Source organism: Aulostomus chinensis, chromosome 3, assembly GCF_037954235.1.
Source record: "Aulostomus chinensis isolate RoL2024-O1b breed Wild chromosome 3, RoL_Achi_v1.0, whole genome shotgun sequence".
Lineage (NCBI taxonomy): Eukaryota > Metazoa > Chordata > Actinopteri > Syngnathiformes > Aulostomidae > Aulostomus > Aulostomus chinensis.
In genome coordinates, this window is record NC_141322.1 from 6,393,690 (window position 1) to 6,412,704 (window position 19,015).

At 42.4% G+C, this 19,015-nt stretch overlaps 2 protein-coding genes across 2 annotated transcripts; both read right to left on the minus strand.

Annotated features, from left to right (window-relative positions):
- Window positions 1-1,004: 1,004 nt before the first annotated feature.
- Window positions 1,005-3,716, minus strand: LOC147267503 (transcription factor 15-like). The gene is made up of 2 exons (XM_086200594.1): window positions 2,943-3,716; window positions 1,005-1,963 (listed from the first exon to the last, which is right to left on the minus strand). Exons 1-2 carry the CDS (start codon window positions 3,408-3,410, stop codon window positions 1,898-1,900), a joined length of 534 nt encoding a protein of 177 aa, XP_086056720.1. The 5' UTR covers window positions 3,411-3,716; the 3' UTR covers window positions 1,005-1,897.
- Window positions 3,717-14,716: 11,000 nt separating this feature from the next.
- Window positions 14,717-18,167, minus strand: LOC147267504 (transcriptional repressor scratch 1-like). Its single transcript, XM_086200595.1, has 2 exons — window positions 17,741-18,167; window positions 14,717-15,956 (listed from the first exon to the last, which is right to left on the minus strand). The coding sequence occupies exons 1-2, from the start codon at window positions 17,889-17,891 to the stop codon at window positions 15,142-15,144; spliced, it is 966 nt and encodes a 321-aa protein (XP_086056721.1). The 5' UTR covers window positions 17,892-18,167; the 3' UTR covers window positions 14,717-15,141.
- Between the last annotated feature and the right edge of the window lie 848 nt (window positions 18,168-19,015).

A 19,015-nucleotide genomic window follows, 5' to 3' on the forward strand; every position in this document is an offset into this window, starting at 1 on the left:
AACACAAGCATGCCAGAGATGAGCCCTCAGAGTTCTATATATTCCTGAATACTGGCTCCAAATACCTAAACTCTGAATGCAGCATTAGCTACTCTGCCATTTAATAGAACAGTTAAGTGTTGTTTCTTTGCCAAATGCAAGAATACACAGATTAATGAATACTTATTTAAAAGGATGTTTTTTCAGCTCTGACACAGTTGAAACTCCTGCTCCTTTCTTCCCGTAGTTGCTCTTGTTGGCATCTCTCCAGCAATGTGCTAGTCTCTGATGGTCCCCATGAGTAATCATCAGCCACCACAATAGATCCAACAACACTAATTTGTGTCTTTCCTGTTTTTCTTTTACCTTTCCCCAGAGTTGACTCTGATTCATGCCTTCCTAACTGGCACTTTGCACTTGCTACCACCCTGACAGCCTCTCGGTGGTCAGACACTGCTGAGATAGATTGATTGCTTCCTCTGTTGGGATTCCTTGGCATTACTCAGATGGAGAAGGTGAGCCTTTACTGGAATTCCCCATATAGTTTCCTCTGAGTAGCTACAGGCAGAAGATGCCAGAAATGGCAGCTTGTGTGTGGTTGCAGAGCTTCACCTCGCTGGTTCAGCAAAGTTACAAAAGACTTTTTTTTTTTTTTAAATTGAATGTTGTATTATGTAGCCATGCAAATTTGGATTTCTTATCCAAGGTTCATATATCTATATATAAAAGCCCTCTCTTGCTCAAGTCTGCTTCTTTGCTGATCAAAGCTGAGGAAATAACAATAAATATATGTTTTACAGGCTTTTACATGTATTTCAAAATAAAAGAAAATATCTAATTCACACTGTTTTTTTTCAGTATGTCCAAAATATTCATAACATATACACTTGTTTTTTTATGGATAATAAGGACATCGGTAAATATCTGCTATCAGTCTGTTGTAAAATATGGACATATTGTAAATGCATTTCTTGTGCATCCATACTGCATTCACTCTGCTGCATTCAGCATACATGGAGCCCATATGTATGTAAAAATAAATTTAATTTCAATGTGCATTACAACATGGAAAAGAAAAGAAAATACAATAATGTCTCTTCGGTGGATGAAGCATTTTCCCCTCTAATATTATTCCTGAAACTGCCCACTGGTGAACTAAGCTCCTCCAAATAATCTTAGTTTCATCCTACAGAACAATACAAAATGGAGTTGTTTTCTTCTTCAGGAGTTCACCCACCACAATATTCAAGAATGGGATCGGCACCAAAAGCATCACTTCATCTCTGGTAGGGTCAGCTGTCCCGCTAATGCCTTCGCATGCAATATTCATAGATCCATTCATGGACAACAGCCTGTAGATGACTTGTACTTGAGGACTTTGACTCGTAGATGAAAACATTTTTGAGTGCACACACACCTGATTTACCAGTATTTGTGGCGCTTGCTGCAACAAGCACTGCTAGGATTATCATAGGCTGGAGATTCTGAACTGCTCACAGTTTTTGCAGTCATCATTAAATAAGTGCATATAAACAATGCAGGGACCTGTTCGACTTGTTTCACACCCACTGTAAACCAGAACATTAACAACAGGAGAGATATTCATTCTTTGTGTACAAATAGAACCCCTAAAATAGTATCCTGCCTTGTAGCTGCTTCAAACGTGTACGATTCCCAGAATATTATTGCATAATGAAGCATTAGTGTGCATACAAGAGTTCTGTATCTGCTGGGGGTGGTGTTTGTTTTAGTGCTCATCACTTCATCACATCTTGGGAAAATTAACCAATGATGCAAACTCCCGAAAAGTCTGAATAGTCCTCTAAGACTCCTGCAGCGCAGTGAAAAAGACTATGTCCTGCTGGAGGTTCCACTGAAGTCCACTCTGAGAGAAGCTTCTGCTCCAGGTCAAACAGTTTTATCGCCGACTTATCTGTCTCGCAATGCCTCCGTGCATTTTCACACAGTCTCTTCTGTCCTTTACCTGTCAACAAGGAGAGAAACTGCGGTCACTGTTACGTCAAACAATAGTTCCTACAGGATTTAACACAATATCTAAGTTCAAATGTTTTGACAAATCAGCTCAGCACAGTTACATAAATGCCTACGATTATTAAAAAAAATACTGCTTTTCCTTTAAAGGATATCACCATGTGCTGAATGATATGGCACCTATAAATAAACTAAATCCCAACAGAGGGATTCGAACACTAATATGGACTACGTCCATTTCACTGGGTGCAGTTTGGCTCCATCACATCATATGACCACCCTCTAAACTGGAATCCAGTCAAAAATGTGATAGTTTGATGACCTGATGAGAAAAAGTCTAGCTGACTTATCGCTGAGATTTAAAAAAAACAAAAAAACATCTAAACTGGTCTATGATCTGGTAAATGGAAAAAAAGTTACACATGCCTGGGAAACGGGCGTCTGCTTTGACCGGTTGGGGGAAAAGAGAGCAGGAGAAAGGGTTTTCTTGAAAATTCTACAAGCCATCGATTTGATTTTTTGTTTTTGTTTTACAGGACCAACTTTATGTAACCTAGCTTACCAATTGCACAGATTCCTTATTGTTTTGAAGCCCTCTCAACCCTGTCAGTATTTATAATGTCAAGGAAAGTGGAAGGTCAAGTTATACATAAACAGTACATATATATATATATATATATAAAAAAAAAACCCGGATGGTAAATTAAAGAAGTTGTTTACTTTTTCATTATTTGAACATTGCAAGCTTCTGGTGGTGTGAAGCCTATTTTACAGGAGAGGGTGCAGGAATTAACAGACGGACAGATAATATTACTGTGTTGCGAATGGATGAGCTGTGTGCAGTGACATTACACCACACATGATGAAGTGGAAAAGCATGTGCATGTGTTTTAGATACGGACTGTTAAATCTTTAAGTACAACACGTGTTGTCCGTGGACGCCCAGTGACCTATGGTATCTTGATATTCACCCCTTTTCGTTGGTTGCTGAGGCAGAATGTGCAGATAGTCCGCGGCTGTCTACCGTCACCGACGCCCTTCACCTCCTTGTAGACGGCGCTCAGGCACGGCTGGCCGTCCTCCCTCCCGTCCCCCACCACCAGGACGTTGGCAAGGTGGGAAATATAACTGGACGCCAGGCGCAGAGTTTCAATTTTGGACAGCTTTCTGTCCACCGGTTCCGTGGGAATGAGTGTCCGCAGTGCCGTAAAGGCCGTGTTGACGTTCTGAGTCCGGTGTCTCTCTCTGGCATTGGCGGCGTTCCGCTGCCTGACCACCACGCCGCCGGACTCCCGCGGAGTCCCACAGCAGCCGTAGCCCTGGTCCGTGCTGCCGTCGCTCTCGCTGCGGTTCTCCTCGTCGTCCGACATAAAGGTCAGGTCAGCTGGGTAGGAGAAGGGATGGGTGGACACCGGCCTCAGCATGGTGAAAGCCATCATGGGTACACAAGTGTTTCACACCAGTCCCTTTAATTTCAAGTAGAGGAGCTGCATGTAGACTCGAGCTGTGCATAAAAGCGGACTAACTTCACGGATCAGCCGGCTGTAGTCCCTCCCAGCTTGGTTGGACACTTCCCCATAAGATGGTTTTGTGTGACGGTCATCATGTCAGGGAGGGCTCTTATAGCTGCGGCGTCGCTCCCCAGCTTGGGGTGGGGGGAACGGAGGGGCATCCCTCCAAATGTTTGGCCCCTAAAACTGACAGGCATCATTTGGGTAACCTTAAAGCTAAGTGTGGAGCCCGACATTAACTCTGGTCGTCTAATAAGAAGCCTCACTGACTGACTCAAGTCATGATTGTTGGCATGCAACACTGCAATGAGAAATCAAAGAAAGACTCCCCCGCTTTTAGCATAGAAAATTGCAGATTCTCATTTTATGACACTGCCTGCGTATAAATAAGATGCATGTTTCTACTTTAACATCTCTAATAACATATTTAATTGTAAAACAAATATTGTTAATGTATTTGTGCTTGTACTTTTGATCTTAGGATGCTTCAAATAATGTATATTAATATCCATCCATCCATTGTCTTCCACTTATTCCTGTTAAGGGTCGCGGGGGGGGGGGGGGGGCTGGAACCTATCCCAGTATTTAGTACTATAAACAGGCGAGAGGCAGGGTTCACCCTGGACAGGTCGGTCCATCGCAGGGCCAACATAGAGAGACAAACAACCATTCACACTCACATTCACACCTACAGTCAATTTAGAGTGTTCAATCAGCCTCGTCCACTCTTGATGTCTTTGGACTGTGGGAAGAAGCCGGAGTACCCAGAGAGAACCCACGCAGGCACAGGGAGAACATGGAGACTCCACACAGAAAGATCCCGTGCCCGAGCCGGGAATCGAACCCGGAACCCTCTTGCTGTGAGGCGACAGTGTGAACCAACTAACTGGTTGTTCGTCTCTGTATGTTGGCCCTGTGATGGACTGGCGACCTGTCCAGGGTGAACCCTGCCTCCAACCCGTTGACGCTGGGATAGGCTCCAGCCCCCCCCCCCCCCCGCAACCCTTAATAAGAATAAGCGGAAGACAATGGATGGATGGATGGATGGATGGATATACACACACACACACACACACACACACACACACACACACACACGCAATTTGAAATAAGCAAGACTTTGATAAAATTAGAATTCTCATGTTCACCCTCCCATGGGAAAGCTGCGTGTTTGGCACTAACCACCTCCATCAATAAAACGCCAGCTGAGGGAATGTGACAGGGGACAATGGTATTCCTGGAAAACATGGAACTGGCTATAATGTTCTACTTGAGAGTTTTTAGTGTACACGGAATTGTCCATCATCAAGGTTCACTGACTTGTTGTTCTGTCTCTTGTCAACATTTTTTGCAGGATCAGTGTTTTGCCATTTTCTCACAAATTTTGAAATTCTGCTGGAAAAGTCTGTTTCGGTAATGTTACGGTTTCTCTTCCTCCTGCAGTTGGCTTATAGATTAGTAATTAGAGGTGTTGTCAACATGAACATTGTAGACTTTTGCCATGTCTCATGAATCCAGTTGACATCTTACTAAACCTTTCATTATTATATTTAATGATATATTAGTCTTTAGCTATCTGCATCATGAGCATCCATCAGCGTTTAAAATTAACAAATGGGTAATGGGTTGTGATGTTTTGACAGTCACACGCATTTAATAAAATCTTTTTTTTTTTTTTAATGAGATGCCTGAATATCAAAAGCGTGTTTATGTGGTCCCAGCATGATTGGTGACCTCAGTGGACCAATATGAGCAGTGGCTCTACAGTTGTCCTGTTTCAGTTTGTCTAATGGGTTAAGTGCTATGGGTAAATAAACACTCAGCAGATGCTGGGGGTGATCAAGCCTGAACTTTCTCTGTGGAAGTGGAGCAAATGGCTTCCAGATTGACTTGCGCTGTTGGAGGGAGGGTGGACTGACTGCTGGAAAGGGGAGAGAGTGTCATCAAAGGGCCTGTTTTTACAAACACAACCCCTCCACACATCAAACCAGGGCTCCGGCGGCCCCTGGCCTCTGCTTCAGCTGCACCAACAAGAGCGACCTGTGTGGAACCTGGTTCCACTCATAAAGCAGGACACCATGGTGTTTTATCACGTTCAACCAGCCAGCAACACGACCCCACTGCACTTTCTCTCCCCCAGCACCAGCACCATTTCACAGTTTGGAACCGTAAATACTTCAACCCCCACCAGCATTAACTTAAAGGAATGCCATTAAATGCCTGTGGAGGTGATTAAAATAGTAATGAAGTGTGTGATTGGTGGGATGTGTGTCAGAGAAGATGTGACAGTGCCACTCAATAAGAATGTCCCACTAAATGTTTGACCAGGGTTTAAGCTGATGCAATATCATGAAGAAATAAAGCTGTCAACAAATAATATATAGAGTGCTGTTTTTCATAATCTGACAAACACTTCAGTGCAAGAAAACGTTGTATGACTGCCCTTCACTGGTAGTTATTCTGACCATCTTGAAGGACTCTGTCCTACAAATAACCATATTTTCAATTAAGTAACAGCACTTAGATGTAAGATCTATCAATAATAAATGGCAGCAGAGTCCATTTAAAACTGCACAAATCAATATTATAAAACAATCCCCCACTGATATTTTTGGACATTCTCTCCTATGTCTCAAAATCGGGCCTGATGGGATTTTTTTTGTACAATATGCGAAAGTGGCTAAAGCTTCACATTTGAGCTGCCTTTTGTGGTGGTAAAGAAAAATACAATTAAGTGAGCAGTGACACAAGAGAGACAATACCCGCACCCACAACGCACAACACAATGCTTCACTAACCCACCTTATCTATTTGTCATCTGTCACGTCACTGGCTCCCCAAACACATTATGTATTAAAAAAACAGCAAATTATAAATGTGGTCTATTCTTGGAATGCAACTGCACACGTTACATGTCAGGTGACGACAGCAGAGCAATGCTTGAGACAAGACTGTCTCAGACTTACAAGATAAGAAAAAAAGAGCGCATTGTTTATAACAGTGTAGCTGATGAATTAAACTCTGGTCAGATAAGATGAGATAAGATAAACCTTTATTCGTCCCTCAGTGGGGATGCATCATATGAAATATATCATGGGGCAAAGCAACAGGGTGTATGGCAGGCTGTAGGCTATTCCCCAGCTGCAAATGGTACAGTCTAATCCTGAGCATAAAAGAAAAAGAAATGGAAAATTAGAACAGTTTTTTTGAAGTATGTTTAAAATTGTACTAAAAAATTAAATTCTAAAGTAACAATACAGAGATCTCCATTTGCATTGAATAATTTTGCACCTTACCCCTTTTTATGATGTTTGCTGACAAATTTGTGTCTTCTGATGTAAAAGTGCATGATATTGTTTTTTGTTTTCTTGCCTATATCCTATATGCTGATATCAATATTATCTGTGCAAAAATTTGTGTATATAATACTCAAGATCTGTACATACTGAACAACACATGTAAACAATGTGAATTTGAAAAGTAACACTTGTTTTTATTTCCAAATTTTTTGGGAAAGTCAATAAATCACATTCAGTATATTCTTCTATGTTTCCAACAAATAATAAGCAAATGTGATGAAGGGACTCGAGCATAAATGACTGATATAAATACCCTACCACATATCATCAGACCAATATCTGCTGCTACTGATGTTGTGCCAATGTTTTTTATTTTTATGTATCTTTAATGCAGTATATTTTTGATGCCTGTTCAAAATTCTTTCAGGAAATCAATATAGTGAAGTTAAAGTTAATCCAGACTCTAAATTGACTGTAGGTGTGGCTGTGAGTGTGAATGGTTGTCTGTCTATCTGTGTTGGCCCTGCAATGGACTGGCGACCAGTCCAGGGGAACCCCGCCTCTCACCTGAAGGCTGCTGGGATAGGCTTCAGCCCCCGTGACTCCTATCAGGAAGAAGATGGATGGATGGATGGATGGATGGATGGATGGATGGATGGATGGATGGATGGATAATACTTTAAAGTTTAGAGAGCTTTATTAGAGAGATTTTTACTCCCATTTGATCACTCCATTTCTCCAGCACCCTCCAGAATCCTGAGTTAGGTCTTAAGGGAAGTCTATCTACAGTCTCCTCTAATACAGCATTCTGTTTTGTCCTAGAAAACATCTGTAACTCTGTTATCTACTTTAATTCCTCAAAGACCCATCCTCGGCCCACTGCTGTTTTCAATTTACATGCTTCCTCTCAACCAGTTCATCCAGAACCATAGTATTTCCTACCACTGTCATTCAGATGACATACTGTTATACATCCCTCTTCAATCCAGCCACCCACGCAGCCTTGGTAATCTGCTTCTCAGTGGTATTAAATATTGCTTTTCCCAAACCTGTATTCAAATTCAGTAACAATAAGAGTTCATAGTCAAATTCTACCCCCTTGCTTTAAATAAGCTTGATTTCTTGACCTCTTCTATTGTAATTTTCCCGAAATCTTTGTGGTGTTTCTGTTTCAGTGCCCAAGAGAAAATGTCTAGTCATGCTTTTGCAACTCCCCTAAATCTGATTAGTCCTGTCTTCTGCTGATTTTTATTGACTCACACATAAATTGATTTTCTGCCATCTCAGCTACTGTAATGCAATTTGCCTGCATGGCACAGCAGGCAAATACAGGATTTTTCCTTGTAATGGTGCAAAAATAGGTGTGGAGCAGGATCTTGGAGGCAGACAGGAGTTGCAGAGAATAACAGGAGGAGAGAAGAGAAAGGACAAAACTATGGGAACGAGAGGATGTAAAGTTGGTAACATTATTAGTAGGATATGAATGCATGCAGATAGAAAGAGAGAGAGGGGAGAGGAAAGATAGTAGCTCAGTGCATCATGGGAAATACAAAACAGATTGGAGCTATAAACAGGGATTTTCACAGATAGAAACAAATGAAAGACTGAGCTGGCTTAGCCAAAAATTATTATTTTAAATGTTTTTGCAATTTAAACATAACACAGGAGTGAAACACATCATTTGCGCAACTGTGATTTACCACAAATAGAGTTAAACCAGGTTGTGACATGCTACTGTCGGACACTTTAACAACAAATTAACCAGATAAGTGCGCTGTAATTCTTTCTTTCAGTATTTTTGGTTTAAAACCTGCATCCTACTATGCAGGAGTTCACATTATGCACACTAACCATGTCATAAATTGACCACATTTTGGTAAATTGACATATTGTTGCTTTCTCAAAATAATTGCCTGTCATTTTTTCAAGTTTTTCAGAAAACAAAAAAGTGGAGACAAAACATCATCAGGAGTTGTTTTAGGCAAAAAAAATTGTCAGAAAATGGCTCAGGCAATTATTTTTAAGAAGATGACGATATGCCATTCAGCCATGAACTATATTTTGACCAAATCAAACAAACATGCTTTGGTGAATGAAATTGATGGGGCAAAATCGATGGGTAAAAGAAGTAAATAAACACTTATTCTTTTAAAACAGATCCTGAAATTGGATACAGATGTCCAACAAAATAAAGAACAAGGCATTAAACAGCCTACCAGTTTCTGCTCCCCTGCTAGTTGCCATACCAAAGTCTGGAGTGCCGAGACAATGAGCAAACAGCCAGTCATCGTTAATGTTGCGTTGTGTCCTATGAGGGAGGCTGCTGGGAAAGACTGCAGTTAGATTACCTGACTCATCTGAAACAGCTGCAGTGGCCTAACAGCTAGCTGCTGCCTGCTGCAAAGAGCCAAGTGCATGTGTGTGGGCGTGCGTGTGTGTGTGTGCGTGCATGCATGTTGCTGCATTAATAGATGGAGCACAGCTGAGATTGACAGTTCCTCATGGCCCGTGTCCATCTCTCTTTAAACATCCATGGTTCATTTCTGTCTGTTTGCAGGCTAATCTTACCATCATCAACACACAGGCAAAGCAGTATTTATACTACATAACCCAATACACAGACTAGCACCTGGAAACCTCTCTCTACAGAGCTGAACACACTAGACCCGCCCCAGCATGTAGTTCAAACCTATAGAACGGCTTTATGTATGTCCATCCATCCAGCCATTTTCCATAACACTTATTCATTAATGGTTGCGGGGGGGGGGGGGGGGGGGGGGGGGGGGCTGTAGCCTATCCCAGCTGACATTGAACCCTTAGGTTGCAACATGGCAACTCTGCCTCTGAGCCATGCCATGTATGTGGTTTTATATAAATCTTTTATATTAATCTTTAGGTAGAGTCAGCCATGGTGCCATGCTGCCATGCTAAGCTAAATGAATTGTCTACAGCTGTGATACAGATCCTCTTATTTAACTCTCAGGGAAAAAAAAGTGTTTGTTCCCAGAAAAAAACTGCGTGATGCACTCATCCATCCAGATATCTGCACTGGTAAATTAGTAATTGCTTTTCAAGCAGAACAAAGGTAATGTACCACCCCCCCCCCCCCCCCCCCCCCCCCCAGTACAGTAGCAACAGTATTATCTTTCAGTTGACCCCACATGTGACCTCAAGATAAGACTTTGCCCTCATCTGCCCCTCCTCCTTCCATCTCACCACTTTTCTCCCCCACATTATGAACGCTTCTTTCACAGCTCCTGACAGTTTGAGCAACATAGACAGGTGGGGCGTTGTGTCGGTAAAAGTTCAACAAATGGCCTCTTACTTTGAAGATGACATAAAGTACATCTGCACATTAAAAAAAAAACTCTTCATTTTTAAGAGCCCAAGTTTTCTTTCCTCATTGCATTATATAATTTTTAGTAAAGTTCTAAAAGTCAAAATCATGGTTTTATGTGTTGCAGTTTGAGCACCAGTTCTACAATTAATTCCTTGTGGCTGTTTCATAACGCTACTATCTAAAAGAAGCAGGTGTTTCTTGATCCTGGGTCTGATGAACTAGTCGGTCATCATCTCCCTTGGGATCTGTAAAGGCCCCTTAAACAAGCAGAACATCAAGTCAAACCCCTTTTTTACAGGAAGTTGACTCACACGCGACGATTCTTTTGGAAGAGACCACCACAGCCTTTAATGTCCAACAGGCCAGGCTTGGCGCTCCTCCAGCCCACGTCTGTCGGCTTCCTCCACAGTCACCAGGGACCTCTGAGCTAAGACCTCTGTGGGTCAACAGAGTTTATCACACTCGAGAAATCTACAGGTTGGCTGCAAAATGTGTGTAACGTGATGTAACAGACAGGGCTTCAGGTCTGATAAAGAAGCCTATATAAAGATTCATCCGTTTTGGCCTGGTGGATTCTCTGGACACGGTGGTCATATCCTCTGTGTTGATTGGCAAGCACTGCTAACATGCAGTGGTGCTCTGCTCCTTTGTCTGGTGCAAGTTTTATGTTCACCACATCTAAAGCATAATCGCTTTTTTATGACCATATCCTTTTCAGGGCATGAAAGGGTCAGGAGAGGCACAATTTCAGTTTGTTATGTTGTCCTATACACACAGTTTAGTTTAAAACTAAATCATTGAGTTCCTTGTCAAGTAAATGACATTTTGTCATTCAACATTCAGGATGAAATTGCTCAGTTCATGTGGTTGGCTTTTCATAAGTGAAGATATGCAGTGTTAGTGAAATTATTTAATGAAACAGAGGAAAAGAAAATCTCCAGATTTGAGAGGATGAAAAAAAAATGACACCAGACAAATGTATGTGGAAATGAGAGGTAAAATTGAATTCATTTTTATAACTTATTGCATTTTAATTCATTGCCAGTAAATATGTAATGTGACAAATGTGACTGAAGAAAACAGATTGGTAGCCATGAAACCAAAACAAGCTTTAAAAAATGCAAGACAGCAGACCACTGCAGGTTTGTCGCTGTAAGCAGCCCTCTTCTCATGACAAAATCAATTAATAGCTGATGAAGAAATATTAACAAATACAACTTGAGGCTCTTAATGAGGAGTTTGTAGGCTTTTCCTTTTTATATAGTTGGAAGTGCAAGAAAGGTGATCTTGGTGTTTCAAAAAAATAATTGTATTTTTATGTGCACATGTGTACAAGTGTGTGCTTTCAGTGTTTACCATTGTGTCTGAAAATAGCTGTCTGTAGTGTGTGATCTGTTGAGACACATACTTGCATTTCCCTGGAGGGCTGTGTGGCTGGGGGCCACTGAGGGCTCAGTCCTGTCTGGTCTCCACCAGCAGCTCAGTTCTCATGACACCTGACCCAGAGAACATCCTGTGGTCAGACTGCATCTCTGAGCTGCCAATGGTCAGGATCCCTCATGATCTCCATGGTGAAGATGTCTCTGTCTTGTTTCTAATGTGATACAGTCTTGACTGAGACATTTATCTTATTTACTGTACACTCTGGGAGTCAGTAGTGGGGCACTGTTGCATTTATATTTTAGTGCCCTCTGCTGGTCAGGCGAGTTCTGAACCACTCAGAGGAATCACAACACGATTGCCAGTGGCAGAAACTGTTTGCCTGGTTGTAGTTGTTTTTCTGTGTTTTTTTTTTTTGTGTGTGTTATAAATTTGTACATCTTTTCATTATAAGAAACCTTCCATAAGGAAAAAAATCACTGCTTGTCTAAACTCACACATATTCTAAATCTGAAAAGGGGCCGAAAACACATTTTGATCTCATTTATGTTGTTACCTTCGGGTGGCACGGTGGTGCAGTGGTTCGAGCACGGGATCTTTCTGTGTGCAGTCTCCATGTTCTCCCTGTGCCTGCATGGGTTCTCTCTGGGTACTCTGGCGTCTCCGCCCAGTCCAAAGACATCAAGAGGGGACGAGGCTAATCCAGACTCTAAATTGACTGTAGGTGTGGCTGTGAGTGTGAATGGTTGTCTGTCTATATGTGTTGGCCCTGCGATGGACTGGTGACCCATCCCGGGTGAACCCTGCCTCTCGCTCGAAGGCTGCTGGGATAGGCTCCAGCAGGGGCAAAACACCAAATTCTGGGCCCTGTACACTCTCAATGTCAGTGGGCCTTGATCCATGCCAGTGCATGAGGCGCGTGAGCAAAAAAAAGAAAAAGAAAAAAGGGGGTATTTATTTAAAACAAAAAAGCTAATAAGCTAAAGGCGTCACGTGAGCATATAAACATCAGCAGCAGCTGTCTTTAGTGGTCTACGTTAACTTTAATTGGACTTTGTGTAACAAGGAAACACCTTTGGGAAAGAAAGTAGTCAACAGCTGCCTCCCCTCATTCTGCCTTCTTTCTTTTTCTTTCCTCTCTTTCTTCTTTTGATACTCCAATTTATGCTTTTGAGCAGCATGATGTTTCGCCCCCGGTCATTCAATGTGGGCTCTCTGTCGTTACACTAGTCGCCTGTCACTGTCGGGTGGAGTAAACCATTTTGTGCCTCCAAGAGGGGCCCCCCAGAATGTTCAATATGTTGGGAGGACTGTGACATAAAGTTCATTCTCTCAGTTGATGTTATCGATATATTTGAAATAAATTATGACACCAATTAGTTGGAGGACCCAATTCATTCAAATTAAAAACATCACAAAAAAAAGTCAGGATTTTCATGAGCCCCCCCTCCCTTCTCAGGCCCTGGGTAGTCAGGTCCACTTTTCCCCCACTGCCACGCCCATGAGCTCCAGCCCCCCGCCCATGATTAACCCTAACAGGATAAGCAGTAGAAGATGGATGGATGGATGGCTTAAGTTCAGTTGAATTGATAGGTTCCAAGTTCATCACCAGAAATATCCTTCGGACAGTCAGCAAAGATACATAAAATGTCACCGAACGTTTTTGTTATGATAACTAGCTGTCCAGCAGTAAGGTAAATATACTGTATGGGTTGTTTTTTTTTAACTAGTGATTTGCAACATATCCAGTCAACCAACGTAAGAGTTGATGGCTTTGATTATTTACGTTCGGCTTAGATGTTCATTGCACAGTTTGACTGTTGGACTTACAAAGAGTCTGTTTTAGTCTCATAAATCCCCCATATATTTGGGGGTGTACTAAACCTACTAGTAGGTTCAGGTGTCCACTATCTTCCATTTTAGGCCTCGACTACAGACGCTGTACTCACAGATTTAAAAGCATTTGAAATAGGGGCAGGAGATTCTGTGGCGTCACATATTTTCTTAAGCTTCTGAATCAAAATGTTGTGTGCAAGCAGATCTCACAGAAATACATGACCTCCATGACCTCTTCACACCCCATTATGTGGTGGTGGCACAACATCTGTTAACTGATTACCTAATAAAACAATGCCAATATGAACTCCATTTGGCTTCTTCAGAGCTGGACACAGATTTCCCTTCTATTACTGGATACACAAAATCCCTGGTTCAACTATGTGAAGCCATGTGTGGTTAATGTCCTGTTTTAGTTTAGAAAACTGTATTTAACATTATTCACACAAAAAAAACAACTTCTTGACATGACAAACACTTTAAAAATGCTTTAAAATCCTTTTCTATGGTGTTTCAGTAAGGTTTAGGCCTTATTACAGGAAGTAAGATAAGAAGGACATTTCTGCATGAGTTAGCATGGAGAAATGCACTGATACAAACAGGACTTGAACTCCGATCTCCAGGTGTTTTGCTTGAGTTTGATGTAGGAAATTTGAGTTTTCAAGTTTACGCATGTGCACACACACACATGCACACACACATGCACACACACACACACACACACACACACACACACACACACACACAAACTTGAGTAAGAAAAGCACAACACCAAATAGAGAAGCATTTGTTTTTCTTTCGGATCAAAATTCTAACAACCATTTTAACATAAAGTCGTTTTTTTTTATCTTTGGCGATTTATTCCAATTTATTTATTCCAATAACTACACAATCTGTCTGTCTGACTAACTCTGTTACTTTTTGTGTCTGTTAACCTTTTGTTATCTCTGCTAAAAGAGAACAAAGATTGGTGGGTTCTGCTGAACCGGGTCATCTGAGATGTTATGTCATGATGTAAGCCTTTGGAATATGACACCATGAACGGAAAAATCACTGATAAAGGGAAGGCAGTTGGCCAACTTTAAATGCATCTGCTTGTCACCCATGAGAGGCACTGCGTTAATTCAAAAAAAGAGGTAATGTAGGCTTTGCAGCAGCTTGATGATTTGGAAAGGGACATTCTATTGAGCATGGGGTAAAACATGCAATGAATTTATTTCATAATTTGTGAAATGCTGACATTAACGCTTGAATATTTTCACAGGAATAAGTAACAAGGAAGTTTCATCATGTATTTTCATCATCTTTATTGTCATCACCATAATGATCAGACAGAAGGAATATAGTAAGCCAGAATAAAGGCTTATTTTGGCTTTTGTTCTTAACACAACCAATTAATGGCTTTTAAAGAATATCCAGGTCAAATACATTAACCAATAATAAGTACCTAATCATTAAAATTGGAAAATAAATAGTTGAATAAATTAATAAATACACAAATACATTATTTATCGAATAAGAAATCTTTGAGGTAAATTAAGAGCTTGTTGGCATATAAAATAATACTGATAAATTATTGCGATTCAATTCATAAAAAAACAATATAAAATATTTTCCATATGTGATCAACACTGATTTTTTTAATCAATTTTATCTTTATACACAATTCCTGAATAGTTTAAACTGAGGTTATTGCTCCTATCAAAAGGTGGGATTAAGAGGACACATGCAGGTGAGAAGCCTGGTTCTTTTTGCTGTTGAATTATTACAAAGTGTATAAACAGGAAGGACAAAGCTGGAGCTCTCAGTCGGAGCTGCAGTCATCCTCTGCTTGGTGCCCTTTGAAGCAGGCCGACTCGTAGTGCTTGTTCAAGTACGACTTGAGTGCGAAGCTTTTGTGGCAGCGTTTACAGGAATAGTGCTTGAAAGCCGAGTGTGTCTGCATGTGGGCGCGCAGGTTGGAGCGATCGGCAAAGGCTTTGCCACAATGAGCACAAGCGAACGGTTTCTCCCCAGTATGGGACCTCATGTGGCCCTGTAGGAGCCAGGGCCGGCTGAAGGCTTTCCCACATACAGTGCACTCGTGCTTCAAGTCATGGGTGAGCATGTGCATGGCCAGCGCTGGCATGGACACATACAGCTTGTGGCAGGTGGGACACTTGCGGGCCTGCTGGCTGTCCAGGCTGCGATGAGTCTGCTTGTGTCTGCTCAGATTGGAAGATGTTGCATAAGATTTGCCACACTCGCCACACACATGGCGCCCTTTTGATTTGGATTTTGGTGTGTAGTCTGCTGAGCCAATGACTTTATTACTGACTGACTGGCTGACTCCTTTGCGGGGACACCTCTGGTTCGGCCTTCGGTGGGAGCGTCCATCAGAGATGAGGAAGGCACTGATGGTGCTTGCCTCCAACTCGGCACCACTGCTGTCTGATTCAACTGAGGTGCTGGAGACAGGGCTGTCCGGATTCTCCATGTCATGGTCTGAGAACTCCTCTCCGCTGCTGCCACCTACACATCCTGGGGAGTACAGGGGTCCCAAGGAGAGCCCGGTCTGCTTGCAGCCTGACTCCTTTGTGCTCTGCAGCACTGATGGGATGATGTAATCATGGATGTAGCCTGGAAAAAGAGAAATACATTTAACATAAAGACAATTTATTTGAATTGTAAACAATGGATGGAGCATCTTCAAGTTCTCAATAACCTCTGATGAAGAGTAACCCACATCTCTAATCAATAAGAAGCCCATACAGGAAGCTATTTGTAGGTGCCACGTTCAGCAAGCTTCGGAATGAAATATTAATGAGGCCTTGGTGCACACTTCGACCTCGATCAATACACCCTCTAGCTGCAACAAGTGCTATCGTTAAAAAAAACTGAAGTGAGAGGCCATTGTGGCTGAATATAAGTCAAACACAATGTGCTGACTTTTACTAAACAGTCAGTGTGCAATAATTTGACTCCAAATCGATCCTCCTTTCACTGCCCTCCAGCAGCAGTAGCAGCAGCAGTAGCAGCAGCAGCAGCAGCGGCAACAGCAGCATTGTGTCTTAATCTGTGATGGAAGGGGTGGGTGCGTGGCTGGGTGGAGGGATCAAAACAGAGAGCGTCTCAGCAGTGAAATCCCCTCAATCACTAAATCATTTTAATCAGATCATTCCCCATCTGTGGCGTTTTTGAGAGCGTTCATGAGTATGGTAATGGGGGAGATTGAGTGACAGGTGGGGAGCTGCGATTTGGCAAAGAGGGAGGGGTATTTGTGAGTGTGTCTGGGGTGGGAGTTGGAGTGGGGTGTGTGTGTTGGGGGGGGGGGCAGTCTGATCTTGACAACAGTCCATACTATATTGAGTCCCTGCACACACACACGCACGTGCGCACACACAAATACACACACACACACACACACACACACACACACACACACTGCAACACAAAGGGAACCAGACAGCTGGCACCCTGAATCTGGGGGACAAATAATTTAAGTCAGATCAGTGATGCTAGTAGTGGTGGTGGTGGTGGTGTGTGCACGCGCATGTGTGTGTGTGTGCGTGTGTGCGTGCGTTCGTGCATGTGTGTGTGCATGTGTGAGTGAGGGTGAGTGTGTGTCTGGGGGGGGGGGGGGGGGTCCATTCATAATACACATTTCTTTGGAGTCTCCTCAAATCCAAACACACAAACACAACATTGTTTCTATCACAAATCCCCAGGTTGAAAATCTACTGCCTGCCAATATACTGCTCATGTTGCACTTTATTGAATTACCTGCAGCACTCTCTATTTTCCAGTCAATAGTCATCCTCTAAAAACCCTGTTCCATCACCTCTCGCTGCTCCACATATGGATTGTGTTGCTGCAATCCTACTCCCTGTGGCTATCTAACATCCTGCAGGATCAGATGGAGAAAGATGGAGAGATGAGGGGGGGTTGATAAGAGGAGAGACTCAAGGGCAACTGCACCATCTAAGGACAACACAGTCCCATGTGGCTATCTGCTTTCTCCTGAGTTTCTTTTTTTTCTTTCCAGTAGGACTCGACTAAAGCTTGCATTCCGTTTTGTGCTTCATTCATGTGCACAAATGCTGATAAAGCTACAGACTGCTGTGTGATCTGGTTTGGGTATTAAGCTGATTGAGCTGTATGACCTGAATACTAGCATCTGCTGACTTAGAAAATAAAAGTCCTGAGCTTTACAGATGAGGGGAAAGCACTGCTAGTAAGGGGGTTTGGGGGGTTCCCCAAAGCGATGATAAGAACTGTCTTTGAATGAGAATTTTTGTCTTTTTTTTCCAAATTTGAGAGACAGACCATGCAGAGCATCTCTCCAAAAGAATAAACCAATAGGTGCTGCAGCAGAAATACACTCAACGCAAGTGGAAAACCCAACTCAGACAAAGTCAACTCACCATTTTCACTCAAACGGACCGCCAAGTTGGTGGCTGACTCTGTGATGGCATGTGTCACAGCGTAAGAGTCATCCCAGTGCTGCTGATGGTAGTAGCTGGACGACGAGGAATCATGAACCTTTGGCTGCTTCACCAAAAAAGAGCGTGGCATTTTTTTTTCCTGATGAAAAGCTGACCTAGATCCTCATAGATAAATGTGGAAAGAGCAGTGGTGTTTTTAAAAGAATAGAGATGCACTAATCTTCCAGGCGGCCTTCTCTAATAGGCCAAACAGAGGATTGTGGAAAAATAAAGGTTTTAAAAAATCTCTGCATGGGATAAGGTGTTATGGGAAAGAGAAAGAAGAAATGTAGAGAAAGCAGCAAGAGAGAGAGAAAGCACAGGACAGAGAGGATGGAGATGAAGACAGAAAGTGGTGAGCAGGAGACAGAGGCAGAGAGGGGGGGGGGGAGAGAGAGGTGGCTCGACTAGCTGAGCTCAGCACTACTGCTGCCTTTTATATGTAGGGCACGAGCCCCAAAGATCAGGTGGTGCTTTGGAAGAGGGAGCTGCTTAGCATTAATCCATCAAACATCCCTGGGGACACACATCAAATTACCACGAGCCGTCTGTGCTTCTCCTGCACGCACAAACGCACTCACACACAAACACACACAGCAAACACACACAGCAGTCAACCATCCCTACCACCACCTCCTCCCACATCCTCCTCCTCCTTTCACCCATCCGACTCCCCTCTCACAGGGAAGGAGAGCAGACAATAGTGGTGCAGGAGCACGTGGGTGACACTACACACAACATCTTGTCCGCCATTGTCTTTCAATTAAGTAGCTAACACAATTTATACTGCCCCAAACACACACACCACCTCCTGCTCACGCACCACCTTCTATATTTCATCATCATACAGCACAGATCTGGCTCATTGTTAGAATCTGCCACTGCAGGGACACTGGCTTCATATGTAAATCATAACATGGACATGGTTGTATCCATTTCTCTGAAATGTAGGTCAGATACCAATTAATATTCATCCGATGTGTTTTCATTCAGATTCCCTTATACTTCCTAATCATGTAGGACATTCTTATTCATAGCCTTATCTTTTCAGCAGATTTCAGCATTTCCTCTGATAATGTGAATATTTTGGTCAATATTCCCAGTATTTCATTTAGCTCATTTGACACTTTCTGTTATTCATATTTAAAAGATACATCACACTATACTCAACTGAGCAGTTATTTCAGATTATTGTCACATTTACTGCAAGCATGC